Consider the following 20,302-nt stretch of genomic DNA (forward strand, 5'->3'; position numbering starts at 1 on the left):
AATATAAATTGTAGTATTTAATTTTGTCAGACTAACATGTGAATGGTTTTGTATTATATTAGGTGAATAAGTTGAAATCATTGAATTCCACCACTTACAGTGATGAGTTATATAATTTGGCCTTCGGCCCGATTCGAGCTGAATTGTTTTCGGGTTGTTATATTAACGGTGTTAAATTTTTGGGGGCTGCACGAGATGACAAGTTGTGTACGCAAAACAGCGGTGTCCATGTCCCAGGTGGAGGCGAAAGTACGAACATTGATTTCTATGGAAAACTCACAACTGNTTCAATTGCTTTACAAAGATCGATGCCAAGTGATCATGTTTAAGTGTCGATGGTTTGATAGCAACCCAAATAGGCCGGGAAGTGTTAAAATCAACCATGGCTTACTATCTGTGAACATTAACAGAACTTGGTATGATGATGACCCTTACATTTTGGCAAACATGGCAACACAAATTGTGTATCTAGATGACCCTAAAGCCGGGAGCGGTTGGAAAGTTGTTCAGAAGATGGATCATAGGAACGTGTATGCTATACCAGAACTAGACCCAACTGACAACGACGTCGACAATGTGGCTGACCAACGTTTAGAATCTTCAATGGAAAATGATGCGGAAACACTTTGAGATACAAATGTTATACAAGAACCGTTTCAAATACAAGGAGTGTCTTCAATCGAAATACCGATTCAGTCAATTACAATTGACCTCGGTGATCTTCCAAGATTCGATGTTGCAGTGGGCCCGAGCAACGACGATGATGTAGTTATAGAGGAGGAGGAGGATTGGGAGACCGAAAGTGATGATAGCGACGATAACGAAAGTTATTTTAGTTCAGATGATGAATAATGAATTTTTTTGTAATTTTATTATGCTAGTGTACAGATTTTGTGTAATACAAATGTTTGAATATATGTAGTTGTTATATCCAAACCTTATATATATGTGGAGAAATGAAACATTATTAAAATAAATTTAGTTATAAAACATTGGTAAATCAATATATCCAAACCCTTTTAATAATAATTTTTAAATTTATTTTGACAAAACACTTTTAAAAAATGAAAATGATAAACAATCTAACCTAAGGGGGTTGTATCCAATTCTAACTTTTATTGACTTTTCATGAGTTTATGAAAGTTTATCACTTCACTTTATAAAAGAAAAAGAACAAGCGAGTTAGGTCAACGCAACAACAACCGCGTGAGACATTATTAAATAAATTGACATATACAAGAAAATGAAAAAAAAAATTTGTTATAAAACATTGATAAATAAATATATCCAAACCCTTTTGATACAAAGTTTGAAAATTATTGACACAAAACATTTTTAAAAAATGAAAATGATACACAATTTGACCTAAATAAGTAAATGGCACAAAATCCTTGCACGACGAATCAATCCTCATCGCACATAGTTTGCGTGACCCACAATCCACTCGTCGCGTAAAGTTAAAACATTGCGGGACAACCTAACATCCATCGCGTGATGAAATTTTGCACGACGACAGGATACCTCTCGTCGCGCAAATATTATATTATTTTATAATATAATATATAGACATGTATATTTGAAATTGATGATCAAATTAGTTCATTGTATTCATATAGGGTCAAGGAGTGTAGCTGTAAAAAATCATCAAAATCGGAGTTAAAATAACCGTTAAATCATGACTTTTCATTTATAACCGTTGAAAAGTTTTGTCCCGTTACTTAATCTCTGAATGTTTTTTTTTTTTTTTTCGATTTTTGGGGTCTAAGATCTCGAAGTATAAATAAACAAGTTTGACAGCTGGATTACTGAAACTAGTTTGGTAGAATGCGTATGCCATCAAAACCATATATTCACCAACAATGAAGAGTTTATTTATACTTTCGTTAAATATAACATAAGATTATGTGGTATCCCCTAGTGTAAACATCTTAAATTGAAGATCAAATTCAGTCATTGTATTCATATAGGGTCAAGAAATGTAGCTGTAAAAAATCATCAAAATCGGAGTTAAAATAACCGTTAAATCATGACTTTTCATTTAGAACCGTCGAAAAGTTTTGTCCCCTTACTTGAACTATTAATGTTTGTTTTTTTTCGATTTTCGGCGTATACGATCTTGAAGTATAAAAAAACAAGTTTGCCGGTTGGATCATTGAAACTAGTTTCGGGTTTAGGGTTTGCGCGACGAATAAGGTTAGTTCGTCGCGCAAAGTGTGCAGAAAACAGTCTTGCGCGACGAAATTATTGCTTCATCGTCGCGCAATCTCAGAACACTTGGTCCAAATTTTTGGCGAGGGTACAGAAAGTAGGCTTGCGTGACGAATGTATAAATCTTCGTCGCGCAATCTCATCACTCTTCCCCCTGAACACTTAGCCCAAATTTTTGGCAATCAAAAGCTTGTGCCACGAAAGGGGACTTTATCGTCGCGCAATCTCGGCAGACCTTTTACCTTTTCTCCCTCCCCCAATAAACCCTAAACCCCAAATTTTGGCGAAATTACAACCATGCGCTACGCTGTTCCATATTCGCTGCGCAAAGTTTTCACTTTCTCTCTCCCGCTAAAACCTAAATCCCAAAATTTTGGCGGAATGACAACCTTAAGCGACGAAACATATATCTATGCGTCGCGCAAAATAGCACAACCCTACCCTGATACCAAATTTTGGCGGACTCACAACATTGCGTAACGGAAATTAAATCTCTTTCGTCGCGCAAGAATCATTTAAAATATTTTGTGCGACGCTTTTAGTTATTCGTCGCGCAAAATCGAATAAAATTTCAGAAACGACCCGATGACCTCCTTCTTCCCCAATTTCTGATTTTTTGCCCTAATTCTCTCTCTCTCTCTCTCTCTCTTTGCCGTCAGCTGATCCCCCTACCCCACTGGAATTTGGACTGCGCCGCCACAACCTTCGATCCCCGAAGCTTCCCCGACGTCGCCGTCGAGCTTGCTGCCGGAATTTGCTCGGTTTTCACCGAATCTTCGCCGACCTCGTTCTCTCTCCTCCGGCGACCAAATCCAACACCTGAGGTATGGTTTCTGGACTATTTTTGATGCTTTAGCTGATGGTTGGGTATGATTTCATTAATTGTTGCAATAGGGCAATCGATTTTAAACCCTAAGTTTCGGCCGGTTTTTGAATTTAAATTCCGGCCACTTCCGGCCATTTTTCGGGGTAGGACCGAGAACAATAGTGGCTCCAATTGATGTTTTCAACCTAGGGTAGGAACCTTGGCCCTTAGTTTTTAGAATTTTCCGGCGATTGGTATCGCTTTGGACACCCACGCGCTGCCGACGCGTGTGGTGGCGCATGGGCTACTGTAGCAGTCGTGCATTGGGTCCCAGTGCAATCCCCTAGTTGTCACGAGCACGTAGGTCTTTTCGGATTGGAATTTAGTTATCGTTTGAGTCTCGAATGGATTTTGCCTATTGTGCGATTTCCGGGTTTGTTATGTTCGTACCGTTGGATCGAACTCAAACTCACGTATGTTGTACCTTGTATTTCTAGGATCGTGTAGGATTTGACGAATCATGGATCAGAGTCTGGGATACTCCGAACTCGCAAACCCTAGGTCAAGAATCTTAATAAAATTGTATGTGCTTACAAATATTCGTATATTTTATTAATTTGTATGTGTATTAATGAAATTGTGCAGATGTCAGACCTGATTAGACGTCGTAGGGCGGTGACGACTACGCAGAGTTCGGAGCCCCCGGCTCAGCCGACATCTGCTGCCACTGCGCCAGCACTGATGGACCACTTGGCAGTTGGTCCCGCGGGGTCCTAGGCGCCTGCTTCATCAGCTTCATCAGTGGCGCAGCCTGTTAGCGCCAGGCGGCGTCATCGGCCCGCCAACACCACCGACACCACATCCACTGATGCGTCGGGGTCACAGCCAGGTATAGATTTCCTTAAACTCCAGTTATTTTTGTTTTTGTTTTTGTTTTTTCGTGTGTGTATTTTATAGTTAAATTTGTTATTTATTTAACATTAATGTCATCTTTCTTTGCAGCCAAGAAGAACACCCGAGGGCCGTGTCGGCAGTTGAAGACGGCGAAGGTCACCCGGGTGACCAACAGTCGTATCAACATCGGATACGACGAGCGACATCGGGCTGCACCGACGGCGGAGTTGCATAGCTCCTTGGCCCACGACATTGGTCATGTCATTCGGAGCCATTGCCCGATGAAATGGAAGTCTTGGAAGGTCATGCCTGACGAGATCAAGACGGAGGTTCGCGGCCAGTTGTCGGTATGTAGGCCTTTTAATTCTTTTTCTTTCAAACTTTATATTTCTATTATTTAAATGTATGTAATTAATTTATTGCAGACGAACTACAACTTGGAGGACCTCGACGACGAGTCGTTGGCGTACGTCAACAGACTCTTCTCTGAGAGGTACAAACAGTGGAAGAGCGACTTGCACCACTATTTTGAGGCGTTTGATGATCCGCAAGTCGCTCTTCAGGAGGGTTGCCGAAGGAGCTTGAGGGGCGGGAGGATAGTTGGGCGTGGCTCTGCGCTCATTTTCAGGCACCCGCTTTTGTGGTAATTTGTAATATGAATTTCAAATTTATTATATATTTCTTACTAATGTTTATTTAATTTTTTATATTTCATTTCAATTTCAACTAATACGTTTTATTTTTTGTATAACAGAATAAAGCCAAAGTCAATAAGGGCAATAGGAAGAAGAAGACTCTTCTCCATCATTCGGGTTCCAGGCCCTTCTCCTATAGGATGGATGCACGGCGGCAGGTAATAATAAAATAATTTTTATTTAATTTTTAATATGTCATTATTCTTAATTTATTTTTTCGTACTAATATTTTTCTTCTCTTGTTCAATTTAGGGGGGTCCAAATTCCCAGAGATCGACGTCTTTGGCGACGTTTATGTTCGACCTGGGAATGAGTTGGCTGAGTCCCTTCATGTAAGTATTATTTAATTTTAATTCTTATGTTACGCATTCAAGTTTAAAGGTTATTATATGAATGTTTTAATTTATATTTTATGTTATGCTAAATAGACGACGATGGTGGAGAGGAGCCAGTTGGTTCTTCAGGAGTCCGCCTCCCAACTTCCTCCCGATACTCCGATCGAGTCTGTGGATCCTCCACAGGATGCTGGGTTTCAGATCTTGACGGAGACATTGGATCAGACTCTAGGGAGGAGACCGGGGACATATTGTCGAGGGATGGGGAATGCCAGGCAGAGGGAACCCAGACCCCGTTCATCAGCGCAGTCAAACAGTCAGGTGACTGCTCTTCAGAGTCAGATATCGGTCATTCTGCAGTCCCTCGCACAGTCTGAAATTCCAGCCCCGCATTTTGATGCGCCGACCTCCGAGCCCGTCCACCCCAAGCATCCCCACCAGGCGACGGCCCCTGTAGACCCCCAGACCTCCAAACCGCATGTGCCAGACGACAATATAGATTTTGGAATATTATTTGATTAGTTTTTTATTTTCATAATTATTTTTTAAATATTTCTCTTGTAGTATACATTTATTTTATTTTATATAATAAATGTGTTCTTTACAATTCATTTTTTTATTGCAATTTCATTTTATTACCCAAAAAAAAAAACCAAATTTATTTTTTTACAAAATAAAAAAAACAAACGTAATTTTAAAATTAAATTAAATATATATATATATATTAATTTTGCGTGACGAAACCTTTCTCGTTGCGCAAATTCACATTTTACAAAATAAAAAAGGTAAATTTTTTTTAACATACATATAATTTATTCTTGCGCGACGAAGTCTTTTGTCGTGCAAAAAGGATATGCGCGACAACGGAAGTTTCGTCGCGCAAACGTTGTAGACACAAATTGCGCGACGAAGAACTCTTGGTGCCGCAAATGTCTACGACACGAATTGCGTGACGAATATTATCCATCGTGCATTGTTGTCACGACGAACCTTTCTTCGTCGCGCATAAGTTTGTGCAACAAACAGTTGTGTCGTCCCTGAACCTTTTGTGCAACGAAGGACAACCGTCACACAGTTTTGCGCGACGAATGAAAAAATTGGTCGCGCAAAGTCTTTCTTCACGCTCTTTGCACGACGGATTGTGCTCGATGAGTTTTCTGTCGCACTTGAATTTGTGCGACTAAATGTAACTCTACGCGACAACATTGTCTTCGTCGCGCAAATCGTAAAATGTAGTAGTGTATATAGATTGAACATTAGGAAATTCTTTATTTGTTCCCAAATTATACGATTGTTCCTCCAGTCAATGTTTTTATTTTCTATTTAGAATTACTTACTTACTCTTTTATTTGGTTCAATTAATGTTAAAAAGAACGATAATGGGCACTGGAAGAAAATATCCGCTCTAGCCAACTTGGCTAAACCTACGTTTGCAAGAAGATATTTCAATTTAAGAGGTCTAATATAATGTTGAAGTAATGAGACATGGTAGCCACTATTACTGAAAACAGAATTATTATTACTTTTTATACCTGAGGTGCATCATATTCAAATAATGTTTAAATTTTTTTATTGTAATTTTTCATTTCTATAATACTCGGTGCTTCTAAACAACGTATCAAGAAAGTACATAGTGAGGCCACTTGCAGTGGGAGGAAGGATCAGTACCCTTGTTGTCCCAGTTGTGGTGGCTCTCATTGCTGTTGTGGTTGCATTCATCTGTCGAAAATCTACAATTTTATCCCTACTTACAGATGAAGTAAAGCAAGCCATGAAAAAAAAAACTAGGACAAAGAGCCAAAAGAAAAAAAAAACAGCCAAGATTACGCAACTGAATGTGTTATGAAAATGTAAATTTGTAATTTGATTGATGAATTCGTAGTAGAAAAGATTTTATTGACCTTATATGAAAAGGGTTATTAATAGTACCACTTCCATCCACCAGCTCCTACTTGTTTGTGTAAGAGGGGAATTCTGAATTCACCTCAGAAATGCTGACATTGCTCCGGGTCCGGAGGCTAAATCTTGGGTCAAGCTCTTCCAAGTCTCCCTCGTACACCAGACGAGCCGCACACTGCTTCACTATTACTCCATGGCCAACTCTGGCTGTAATTGAAAATGTAATCTGACCAAATTTACCTTGCCACCACTCTGTGCCAGAAGGCAATTCAACCTGATTGCTGATACCCTTCCACAACTGAGGAAAGTGACGAGGAAAAAAGACTACCTAAAGGTGATCAGACACAGCTTGCCCCAACTCTGCATTAAGAAACACAAATGGACGGCCACGTGCCGTCACCTCCTTTCCATTGATGTCCACTTTGCAAGTAATAATATGTGTATAATTGTAATCAAAACTAGGATACTTAAGAGCATGGTCGCAATTAGGTGATCGTTCCTGGATTGCAAAAGCGATGCACACTGCGAATCCCATCCAGTTTTCAGTAAACCAACCTGGACGTAGCGCTACACTTAAAGGATACTCCACACTTTGAGGATTGAACCACTCTTCTTCATTGTATATATATTCAGCAGATTTATGATTGAACCACTTGGGAATTCCATTTCCAGGAACAACAAATTGAAATACGTCTTGAGTAATAGGGACTTCCTGCATCATAAAATAAACGTCAAAACACTTAAAGAGGCCAACATATTATTGTGTGTATGAGATAGAGAGCGAGAGAGAGACCCCAACGTATTGTTCCAGTAAAGTAAATACCAAACTCCTAAAATCGTGTGTCTCCGCAAATTTGAAGCAGTTGATACATTGTGTACGTAACAGCAACTCGCACTTCCCTGTGGAACCTCTGGCAATTCTTTCTAATGAAATACAGTTATCAACGATTGCTACTATTCTTTGTGGAACCTCTGGCAATTCTTGAAGCCTCTCGCAATACTCCAAGTTCAGAAATTGAAGTCTAGAAAGTAGAGAGATGCCGTTGGGTAGGCTAACAAACTGGTTTCCACTGAGATCTAGGTCAGTTAATGAGGACAAGCAGCTAAGGTCATTAGGGACTTCCAAGAGATTGCAATCACTTAGAGTAAGTGTTTTTAAAGAAACCAAATCAGATAGAGAAGGCAGCAACAAAGGCGTGGGAACGCGACTTCTTATTAGAAATTACTGAAAAAGGGAGAGAAATAGCTGAAAAAGTGAGAGCGAATTCCAAAATTTAGGTGATGGTCCTTTACATCCACTAAACCTTAATGCTTTGAGGCTTTTCAACCGAAAAATGAAGAGAGGCAGTTCTCTTATGGCAGTTCCACTCACATCAAGCTCCTCCAAACACTCTGCATTGCCCAAATCGTTGGGCAACTTGTTGAGCTTCGAGCAGCCAGAAAGATTAAGAACTTTGACAAATTTTAAGCCATACACACTTTTTGGTAGATGCACTAGACTTTTGCAATCCTTCATCTGAGTAATTCTTTCAAGCATTCCAAGGGATGGGTCAACCTTATACAATCGTATACAACCTTCCAGAATCAGATACTCAAGATTTGGAAAGCCTCTAAAGTCTGGGGTGTTGACAAGATTCAAAGAGCGGCTGAGCTTAATGATTTTCAAATTGTATAAAAGCTGTCAAAAGAACACAGTAAAAAAATTAGCTTCAAATTCTATGAAAGGCTGTCAAGTAAGAACACATAAAAAATATAAAAAAATCTTCGATGTTTAAAGGTAATAGAAGATAAAGCAGTAATAACGTACCTTAACACCCGTCCAAAAAGATTCAATGTGACTATGGCACATGTTAAGTTCTAGTAGGTTCTCTGGATTGAAATGTGAGGGGAAATATTTTGAAGGATACCCAGCCCATTCAAGACTTCGTAAATTATCGGAGAGATATTCAAGATCATTAGAGAGGTTCACATTAGCAAGATTGAGAAGTCTCAGTTTCTTCATCCTTGAAAAGCATTTAGCATTCGCGTGCACCACTGGCCCAGTTTTGTCCATGGTTATACTTTCTACTGCGTCTGTTCCCTATCAAACATGCACGGATAAAGAATAGTGAAGCTCATATAACTAACATATGAAAAGAACTGTAACTCATTTGTAAACTAAGAGTCCCCTTACTGTATTTTTGCTCAAGACATGCTTGGTCTCTTCATGGCGCCACAACCTGCTGCGATTTCCTGGCTCATCAAGACACTCTCGATTGACAATTTCACATCCCATCTCTTGGACCAACTGATGCATCCATAGAGTGCCATATGAATTAGTTAACAGAGATTTCTCAATGAGGACATCTATTCCTATACCTGCACAAAAGCCGCAACTGTCTAGGATTTCTATAACTCGATCTTCTTTCTCCTCGTTAAAGAAACACGCAATGTCTAGGAAAATTTTCTTCTCCTTGTCATCTAGATCATCATAACTTATTTGAAGTGTCCCCAAAACTATGTTACAAATACCTCTTAGGTTACCCAACGCACTGTTCCAAGCACTTACATGTCTTTCACGCAAAAAACTCCCCAAAACTTTAAGAGCTAATGGAAGACCATCGGCATAACTCACAACACAGCTAGACAATTCAATATAGTTTTTTTCAGGGTGGTCTTTTCCAAAGGCTTTCCAACTAAAAAGCTTAAGAGCGTCATCATGATTTAGAGGTTTGACATGAAATCTTCTCTTCACTCCATGTTCAATTAACAAATGCTCATTTCTAGTTGTAATAAGAACTCTACTCCCAGAACCAAACCACTCTTGCTTTCCAGCCAAATAATCTAAATGATCTGAGTCGGTCACATCATCGAGAATGAGAAGAACCTTTTTGTGATGAAGTAATCTTCTAATCATTGTGGATCCTTCATGAACATCAAATATGTCAATCGTTTTCATCGATATCCTTGAAAGAATTTCTCTTTGTTGGGATATTCAGTGGCGGATCCAAGATTTTGTAGCCAAGGGGGCTTAGTGTAAAAGTTCTGAAATTTTTCTATAAAGAAAATAATGCTAAAAAGATAGAAAGATAGTACTTCCATTCATAATTCATAACAAAACCAATAATACAAGTTACAATTGTCCACGACGAGTTTTCATATTCTGAAAACGTTGCATTATAATTTCGTTATCAATACAAGCGAAAACATCTCTCTCAATGTAAACAATCAAGCTATCATTCAACCATTGATCTCCCATTCTGTTGCGAAGTGGATTTTTAATAATATTCATAGCGGAAAATGCCCTCTCCACTGATGCAGTTGCAACCGGTAAAACCAAAGCCAATGTAAGAAGCAAATACACAAAAGGAAATATTTCATGCATTCCTTTCTCCACCATTTTTTCCGCAAGACTACTAATCCCTTCCAATTGAGAAAAATCACTACTCGAACGCATATGATGAACATAAACACCAAGTTGATCTTCAAGCATCAATAAGTCTCTATCCGAAAAATCATAAGGATAAAATTGAGCAAGACGAACTAGCTTTCATTTGTCAAAAGCCACAAAGTTATTTTTTGGACTCAAGCATGCCAAACAAGTAAGTAACTCAGTACTTACCTCGTTGAAGCGATCATTTAATTCCGCAAGTTGCCCATCAATTACATGAATAAAGATCTCCACACGATAACGATGATAATTTGTCTTCATTGGAGCATTACGCCGTGATCTCCCTGGAATTACATATTCCTCATCCATGGTAGGAACTATAATATCATGTTTGTAACAAAACGAGGATGCTTGCTCAACCAATTCTTCAAACTCATTATCCCTCATCAACTGCAGGTTTTCCTTGCATGTTTTCACTAAATTCATTGCACTCACAATGTCTTGATCTTTCTTTTGCAATGCTAGAGACAAAGTGTTTGTTATTCCCAATATAGCTTTCATTACAAATAAGTGAAACACAAACTCAAAAGATTGTATTTCTCTCCATAACTTATAGGCTTCACCCGACCTATCATTAGGATTATCATCAACAATCATTTGAAGCACATTCACCACAGATGGGAACATAGAAATGATACTAATCAACGTACCATAATGTGAGTTCCATCGTGTATCGCCGGCACGTTTGAGAGTCCTTTCTTGATTTAAGCCCCGCCCTGTTATAAGACAATCATCTTCAAAAGCTCTCACAAGCTCTTCTTGGTATTGTGCTCTAAGTGCATCGCGACGCTTACAAGATGCTCCAACAACATTAACCAAACTATTAGCCGTTGTGAAAAAAAAGTTGACATCAATGTTTTTCTTTGCTACCGCAACAAGAGCTAGTTGAAGTTGATGAGCAAAGCAATGAACATAAAATGCACAAGGTTGTTCTCTCAAAATCTTTGTCTTAAGGCCATTGAACTCACCTCTCATATTACTAGCTCCATCATAACCTTGTCCTCGTAGCTTGGAAAAGCTCAAATTCACGGAAGAAAAGAATTCATCAATTGCTTCCTTTAGTGCACTTGAAGTAGTGTCGGTTACATGTTGAACCCCCACAAACCTTTCAATTATTTGTCCTTTGTCATTCACATAACGCAACCCCATCGCCATTTGCTCCTTTATTGAAACATCACGTGCTTCATCCACCATTATTGAAAAATATCTATCTTTTACATCACTCAAGATAAGATCAATGGTTTCTTTAGCACAAGAATTGACAAGATCTTTTTGAATTGAAGGAGCTATTAACTTTAAATTTCCCGGAGCATTTTCCAACACAACGGCCTTAACTTTTTCATCATGATCCGCAAGAAATTGCAAGAGCTCTAAATAATTCCCTTTATTACTTGATTGTGCACTTTCATCATGACCACGAAAAGAAAGCCCTTGCCGCAACAAATACCTAGTGCACTTAAGTGATGCATTCAAGCAAGTGCGATAAGCCGTGCGAGCTTGGCTTGTTTGCTTGATCACAATTGTTTCAATGTGTGTAGTTTGATGCATCAAATTGTAAGCAACTTCTCTAGCTTGGTTGTGAACACTACCAACCGGTCCAACATGAAGGTTAAATCTTTCTTTCGCCTTCTTCCAATTATTGAAGCCTACCCCAGTGAATGCATCACCACCCACTTGATCAAAATTAGATTTGAAGAGATAACAATGAAGACAAAACGCAGCATCTTTAGCAATACTATATTCCAACCAATCATGATCATCAAACCAATGAGCAATGAAGCATCTATTAATTCCTGATTGATTAGTTTGTGGGAATTTATAACTTCTAGGTTGACAAGGTCCCTTTTGTAGATATGCTCTTCGGATCTCATCCCGAATATTAGGACTATAATCCGCCATTCGAGTTCTTAGTCCAGGGTCTGCTTGAAGATTAGCTAAGATCTCATCTACTTCAATTGGTCTTGCATTTGAACTACCCGGGTTAGACAGAGAAGAACTATCCGTAGATAATTTTCTTTTAAAGAATCGTTCCATAAATCTACAAATCAATTAATTCAATCAATCATTAATTTTTATCCAAATTATCATATGAATATGAAAATTTCAATAACCCACTCTCAATATTCAATATACTCCCTAAACCCATATCAATCAATATTCAATATACCAAATTATCATATCAAATAGCAATCAATATTTAATATACCCAATCAATTCATATTATCAATCAAGCATAAACTCAATCAATCTACATTAATATGATTATCACTATGATTCATATCCATAAATTTAATTACATAAAAAAAAAAATATCAATATGATTCATATCCATAAATTTCAAGCATAAACTCAATCAAGCATAAACTCAATCAATCAATATGATTCATATCCATAAATTTCATTACATAAAAAAAAAATATCAATATCAACAATATATATTATCACTATAATTATTAATATCAGATTTTCCATGCTTACTTACTTGTAGTTTAAAAAATGGGCGGCGGAGGGCGGTAGAAGGTGGTGGTGATCAGGGGTCGACCCCTCTTGTCCCAAGGTGGATCCGCCCCTGGGGATATTAAACCACCTTTTTGAAAATTATCTTTGACATTCTCAAGAAATATGCTGAATTCAAATTCAGGAGAGATTCTCTCGCGAACAACTCTGGCAATAGTTGTTTTACCAATCCCACCCATACCCCATATCCCTATAAAGCGAACATCATCGACTCCTGCACCTAACAATAAATCAATTGAGTTCATACTTGAGTCTAATCCAACTGAGTTCTCCACATAAGTAAACGATGTAGGACGTAATCTTTTCCATATCACATCGATTATATCTTTGATGAGCAAGGTTTCGTACCTATAACATATTAACATCAATATCAGTCATAAAGAATCAACATGCATATATGTTTTCTCTAGTTTTTATACAAATACTCTTGATCACTGAAAAGAAAAGTATATTATTCATTGCATGTGCCCAAATCCAATTATGCAATAGCCAAGTAGGCCTAATATTCAACAGAATAAGAGAGCCAAAGAAAATCACCAAACTAGTCATTCTGATTTGCATGTGATCAATTTTAGTTTTTAAAAAAAAAATTGTTTAAAAAGTTGTTTGGTTAATAATTTCAGTTTTATGTGAAACTTAGAAATTGAAAATTTTTTTTTGGCCAAATGGTGAATTAGATATCATAGAATTAAAGTGCAAGTTACAAAGAGTTCATAGTATTTTTTGGTGAAAATTTTAAAGTTTAGGATATATATAATTTTTTTGGTTAATTTTTTATTTGGAGGTTGTTATGCTTGGATGTCCTCGGCTGAATGCAAGAGTCAAGGGGCCAGATCCAATTCAGGAGGTCCCAAATATTAATTATTAGTAATTGGAGTGCAATACATGTGCAGTGATGTAAAATTGGTGAATGAAAAGTGAGGACAAAAAAAAAAATTGAAAACTAAAAACTAAACACTTTCAAGTTAAAAAAAATAAGGGTATGTAAGTCTGAAAATTATATTTCACTTTTTTGAAATAGAAAATTAAATTTGTTTCCAAACATGTTTTCAATTTTCAATAAAACTGAAAATTAAATGGATATCAAGAAACCCCTTGTAGCTAATGAATCTGGCATAATAAACCATCCCAAATCCTAACCCTTCACTAATTTCACCCCTTGGCTACAAACCCTAAACTTAATTTAATCTTGATCTTCCACTTAATTTAATTGATATCTCAATCATTTGTCTAATTAAACTCTGTGTGTATCTGAAGAACACTAAACAATTGTCCTTGGATTTAATTTTTGCGATAAAATTTATAGTAATGCTATTTGGACTTTTTTTTTTTGTTTTGCCAAAGTTTGGAAGGGAGAGAAAGGAAACACACACACGGGTACCAGCTTAATGCTATTTGGAATTTTTTTTTTCTTTTTATGCCAAAATTGGGAAGAGGAAAGGGGTAAACTCACACACATGCGTGTACAATGGTGGCTTGAACCTATAATCATTTGGGAGCACACCAAAGACTTTGGCCAATCCAACTAACACCTCATTGACATTCTTGGACACTCTAAATATTTTGACCACATAACTGACCACATTATGTGGCAGTTGATGTGTTTGTACCATGTCAATTAAAATTGACACATTACTAACATTTTGTGTAACAACCGATCCTAAATTAATATTTAATTATTAATTTATTCAAGTAAAAGACGAATTTACCACAAAAATAATTTAGGGAAATAGCCCTAAATGCCACCATTTTTATAATTGTAACTGAAAATACCACCCTTTTTTAAAAATTTTGGAACTATAACCTATAAATATATATTTATTGTCCCCTTATTGCACACATATCACTTTTGCTGAAATTTTATTCTCTCTATTTTGCTGAAGTTCTCTCTCGGCTCTCTCTCTTGGCTCCGCTCTGTTTCTCTTCACTCTCCTGTGGCTTTGCTCTGACTCTCTCATCTCTCGTCGCTCAGCTCTCAATCTCTGGTCGTTCAGCTCTCAATCTCTCATTGCTTAGCTCCGACTCTCTCTTCTCTCTTCCTCTCCCAGCGACAGGTACTGTTCATCGGCATTTTCTTACAGTTTAAGGGTTTCTCTGAAGTTGGTTTAGGGTTTATGCATTTCTCTGAAATTGGTTGAGGGGTTTGTTTGAAATTGGTTGAAGGTTTAGGGGTTTCTCTGAAATTAGTTTAGGGGTTTGTTCGAAATTGGTTGAAGGTTTAGGGGTTTCTCTGAAATTGGTTTAGGGGTTTCATCGAAATTGGTTTTGGGGTTTCTCTGAAATGATCTTAGTATGATGATTCCTTGTTTGAAACAGTGAATGGGTTTGTTCTTTGTGGACTGATGCTTGCACTGCTGTTGTGTTGCTGTTGCTATTGCTGTCGTATTGTGTTTTTTTGCTAGTGTATTGCTAATGTAGTGATGTTGTGTTGGCATTTTAGTGCTGTTGTATTTTTAGTTTTATTATGGTTTTATTATGGTTTTTGTAGCAGTTATTGATTGGTATTTGGTGGCTTAGTATGAGTCTTTATGACCATTGCATTTAACCTTCTTACAAGTCTAATTGGTATCTATTTTGTTTGTTGAAGATGATATCTAAAGTGTAAGACAATTAACCTGTGTATATCATTTTGAACTTGTAAACTCCCAACCATATCATACTTTTTGTTTGAGAATAATGCTTGTTAATTCGACATATTTTTTTTATAACTTTGTTTACTAAGTTTAGGGCTTGCATATTGGATATGGATGAGTTTTGTTTAGAACCATATGTGGTGTAATATGAGTTCTTTAAAAGTTTGCTGTTTTGTGCTTGATCATTGTGTGCTTAAAAGAAAGCGGGAAATGAGTGAAGATGGGAACCTACCACCAGCAGGTGTGGTTTAGAGAAATGGGGACATTGATTTTGCTATAAGCTAACTGTTTAAGCTTTTGCTTTTGTTGTTTGTGTATGGATACTTAGAGAACTCTGTTTCTGAGGAGAACTTATAATTTTGTAATTGTACATGTCTTACAAACATTTTATACCGTTTTGATGGTTTATTTATGAATTTATCTTTGATTTTTTGTTAAGAAAAAACTGAAAGGATGGTGCCAATTTCTTTCATTTTCTTACATTTGAAAGGAGGGCCATAGTAGAGTCAGTATTGTGGTTGCCACTAATTCATAGGATGTTCCATTACATTATACCTTGAAGTGAATCAATTGTTTCCCGATGTCTTGTTGTTTTTTAAAACTCTTTCTAGTCAGATAGATTTGTATCGTTAGTCTTGAATTGTTCTCAATTAGGCTTGTGCTACCGCACATTCCCATTCTAGCTGAAGCTGTCTCATGATTAGATGGTGTGATTATATGGTGTGTTGAGATGTGTGTTTAGATATTATATTATGCAGGAGTGGTAGAGTACTGGGTGTGTTGAAACTTGGCTTTGAGCCATTAAATTAGGAGGTCAGTTGTAAATAGCTGGGGTTTTGTTTATGATATGTATTTTTTGTTTTTTTTTTTTCACTTCATATCCTATAATAGGCTGTTGATAAGTGGTGATTGTTTATTGCTTGTTATTGTCTAGATTGCAACCGACTGAAATTTTGTTTATAATATTGGCATGCAGGGAAATATGGTTGGTCAAATGAAGTTGATGATTGCAGAGGAACAAAAGTTCCAAGGGAAAGCATTGTCGTTATCCCATACGAAGACCGCAATCACTACGATAAAGGAGAAATTCACTGAACAGCAGCTGCAAATGTTTGAACAAAGTTGTTTTGGTCATCTCCTAGGGATTGAGGACCTCAAGTGGACTTCTCCGATTGTCCACGGCTTGCTGCTCAGGAAAGCTGATCCCAAGACAGTTTCCCAACTGAACGGGATCAAATTCATTGTTGGCAATAAGGTCATCCAATTCATGGCGCAGCAATTTTGCATCGTGACAGGGCTAAGGTTTGGAAACCTTCCCTTTATTCCGATTCCCACGAATGAGAACTGCTCATTGAAACGGAAGTACTTTGCCAACGATAAAACTGTGAACCTGTTGGAATTAGAAAGGCCTTACACATATTAACAGAACAAGGCCGCATGATAGACATACAACGACGAAAATTAAAATAAGACGCCGTTAAATATCATTTTCACGACAATAAAAAATATGGCGTCTTTAAATACATTAGAAGACGACGTTATTGATTCCTACTACGTCGCCTATATAGAAACAGCCGTCGTAAAATAAATTTTCCACTTCGATTTTTCTATAAAAGATGACGTGGAAATAGTTGTCGGTGTCATTATTTACGACGTATGTATTTATAGAGTAGACGTTGAACAACGAAACAACGTCGGTTACAAATATATGAGAGCCGTATTACAAAATTTATACGTCCTATTTTCAGAAATAAACAACGATGATAAATATTAGACGTTGTTAAATAAAACAACGTCGAAAACAAATAAAAACAGACGTGTTTAGTCTGCTAAAGTTTTAAAAAATAGTCGAGGATGAGAATAGGCGACCAACTCAAACAAATCACCGTCGTTAAAAAGGAAAAATATGACACATATTAAAAGAACAAGGCCCCAAGATAGACATACAACGACGACAACTAAAACACTACGCCGTTAAATATAATTTTCACGACAAGAAAAAATATGGCGTCTTTAAATACATGAGAAGACGACGTTATTGAAATCTACTACGTCTCTTATTTACAAACAACCGTCGTGAAATAAATTTTCCACTTCGATTTTTCTAAAAAAGATGACGTGGAAATTGTTCTCCGTGTCATTATTTACGACGTATGTATTTATATAGTTGACGTTGAAATGCGAAACAACGTCGGTGGAATTTATATAGTCGACGTTGTATTTATATGTATTCATTACTCACGCCGCGCTTATTAATGTAGACGACGTTGAACTTCTAAACAACGTCGGTTCCAAATAAATGAGAGCCGTATTACAGAACATATAGACGGCGTTGATTATGATGAGAGCCGTATTACAAATAACGTCGTTTACTTGATATTAGACGGCGGTTATAATGAATTACCGTCGGAATTCATTTCGTTCCTCTTCGTTTATAAAAGAACTTGCGGCGTGGAAAATGTATGATGACGTCGTATTTTTTAACGTTCAGATTATTTATCTCGTTTTTTAGACGTCGGTATTATGGGATTGGAGTCGTGTTATTTAGAATTACATGGCGGTTCTTAATTCTTCCCCGACGTGATATCCTGAATAATTGCTTCACAATAGCGTCGTGGTTCTTCATTGTTACGTTGCTTTAAGACATCGGTAAATATGATGAATAACTGGTTCACCATAACGTCGTGTTTTATTTGAACAGACGTTGTTTTTTATGCAGAATATTATGATGTAATCTGGAACCAGTATTTTTTGCACTGATTGTTTTGTGGCCAAAACCTGTATAATGAAAGTAAAGAAATCACATTACAATATATTACAAAATTAATGTCATACACTGCCAATTACATAAGCATCATTCAATCCATATATCTTCACACCCACCTCGAATATTTTGACCACCTAACTCACCCACCAGTTCATCAAATGTGTCAACATTTGGCATCCCTCTAGTAAATGGCTCACACTCAATTATCACATCACCTAAGACTTCATCACCAATAACATCATTATATTCTCTATTAGGCATTGATAACACTACCGACCAACCACGATGCATCGGGTCGTCAACAAAAAAATATTTGTTTGACTTGAGAAGCAAAAACAAATTGGTCATTCCTATGTCCAATTTTACTCAAATCTACAAGGGTAAATCCAAGTTCGTCGACTACAAGACCAGAAACCAACATATACATGAAACCAAGCATGAAAACAATAAATCCATTCCCAATTCAACATAACATAGGGTGATTAAAAGATCCGACAAAATTAAATCCATTCCCAATTCAACATAAGAGATAATGTAATCCATGAACCCATTAAACAGAAAATCCATGAACCCATACCTATAAGCACATTATTAACAGATCGCAAAGCATATACCTAAAACCCTTTAACAAAACAACCTAATATCATTCAATGAATTTACAAAAGGAAGATAGGGTTTGTACTTACAGGTTGGACGAGCTCACAGATTCGACGGAGCCTGGAGAGTGCAACTTTTAATTAGAGCAGAAGTGAGAGAGCGAAATGTTATGTTGCGCGAAATCTGAAAATTTTAGGGATCAGGGTTAGAAGTATAAGAATAAGAGCCAAATCTAAAAAATTTAGGTCGCGCGAAAATTTTTAGAGAGCGCGCTCTTTAAAACGTCGAAAGAAAAACCATGGCGAAAGTTCTACAAGAATCGACGTAAATGTAATATTCCACGACGGAAACACTGAACGTAAGGCAGTTTATTTTGAAGCTTCATTTTTCGGATTAATTTTAAAATAATTTTGAATATTTTTATATAAAGACGACTGAAAAACCACGTCGGGGTTAAGAAATAAAAAACGTTGTAAATTATAATAGACGACTTAAATATTAAAATGACGTCGTTTAACGTGGAAACCATGTCGTATATTTTACTGCACGACATAACATATGTATTCCACGACTCAACCACCGTCGTTAAAAATTAATACCCTAAACCCTTAAAACTAAATTATACAATTTAAAAAATTAAGTTTATAAAAGGGTTTATGGTTTTACAACCTAATATATACCCTAGACTACCCAAAAATTATACTTTAAAAATAAACCCCAATAAATAAAAACCCTAATTTCTAAACCCTAGACTCTAAACCCTAAACCATAAAACTAGAAGTCATTTTATGACTCATCAAAAGAATTTTGTTTTGGAAGGTCATTTTAAATTTTTGTTATTCAAAATGAATTTTTTCAAGGTTTAGGGGGAATAAAAAATATCAATGACTTCATAGGAGTTGACTTTGCATTTTTCTGATTTATTTTAAATTTATTTTGAATATTTTGATATAAAAATAATAAAATATACTTATCACAACAACAAACCACGTCGAGGTTAAGAAATTGAAGGCGTTGTAAATTATAATAGACGACTTACATATTAAAATGACGTCGTTTAAAGTAGAAACTATGTCGGATATTTTACTGCACGACGTAAAATATGTATTCCACGACTCAACCACCGTCGTTAAAAATTAATACCCTAAACCCTTAAAACTAAATTATATAATTTAAAATTTTAAGTTTATAAAAGGGTTTATGGTTTTACAGCCTAATATATACCCTATACTACCCAAAATTATACTTTAAAAATAAACCCCAATAAATAACAACCCTAATCTCTAAACCCTAGACTCTAAACCCTAAACCATAAAACTAGAAGTGATTTTATGACTCATCAAAACAATTTTGTTTTGGATGGTCATTTTAAATTTTTGTTATTCAAAATGAATTTTTCAAGGTTTAGGGGGAAGAAAATATATCAATGACTTCATAGGAGTTGACTTTTCATTTTTCTGATTTATTTTAAATTTATTTTGAATATTTTGATATAAAATAATAAAATATTCTTATCACAACA

The 20,302-nt window shown here is 36.5% G+C and overlaps 1 protein-coding gene across 1 annotated transcript; it reads right to left on the reverse strand.

Annotated features, from left to right (window-relative positions):
* Nucleotides 1-6,885: 6,885 nt before the first annotated feature.
* Nucleotides 6,886-14,396, reverse strand: LOC117612575 (disease resistance protein RUN1-like). The gene is made up of 8 exons (XM_034341258.1): nt 14,251-14,396; nt 12,847-13,131; nt 9,010-9,811; nt 8,644-8,916; nt 8,130-8,514; nt 7,660-7,955; nt 7,237-7,548; nt 6,886-7,134 (listed from the first exon to the last, which is right to left on the reverse strand). The coding sequence occupies exons 1-8, from the start codon at nt 14,394-14,396 to the stop codon at nt 6,886-6,888; spliced, it is 2,748 nt and encodes a 915-aa protein (XP_034197149.1).
* Nucleotides 14,397-20,302: the final 5,906 nt, after the last annotated feature.

The sequence above is a fragment of the Prunus dulcis genome, unplaced genomic scaffold (genome assembly GCF_902201215.1).
Source record: "Prunus dulcis unplaced genomic scaffold, ALMONDv2, whole genome shotgun sequence".
Classification (NCBI taxonomy): Eukaryota; Viridiplantae; Streptophyta; class Magnoliopsida; order Rosales; family Rosaceae; genus Prunus; species Prunus dulcis.

Coding starts and splice junctions, on each gene's coding strand:
- LOC117612575 (XM_034341258.1), bottom strand. CDS start 14,396: ATGGTACAAACACATCAACTGCCACATAATGTGGTCAGTTATGTGGTC. Junction 8,917..9,009: donor ATGTCTTGAGCAAAAATACA/GTAAGGGGACTC, acceptor CATGTTTGATAG/GGAACAGACGCAGTAGAAAG. Junction 7,135..7,236: donor TGGACATCAATGGAAAGGAG/GTGACGGCACGT, acceptor CACTTTCCTCAG/TTGTGGAAGGGTATCAGCAA.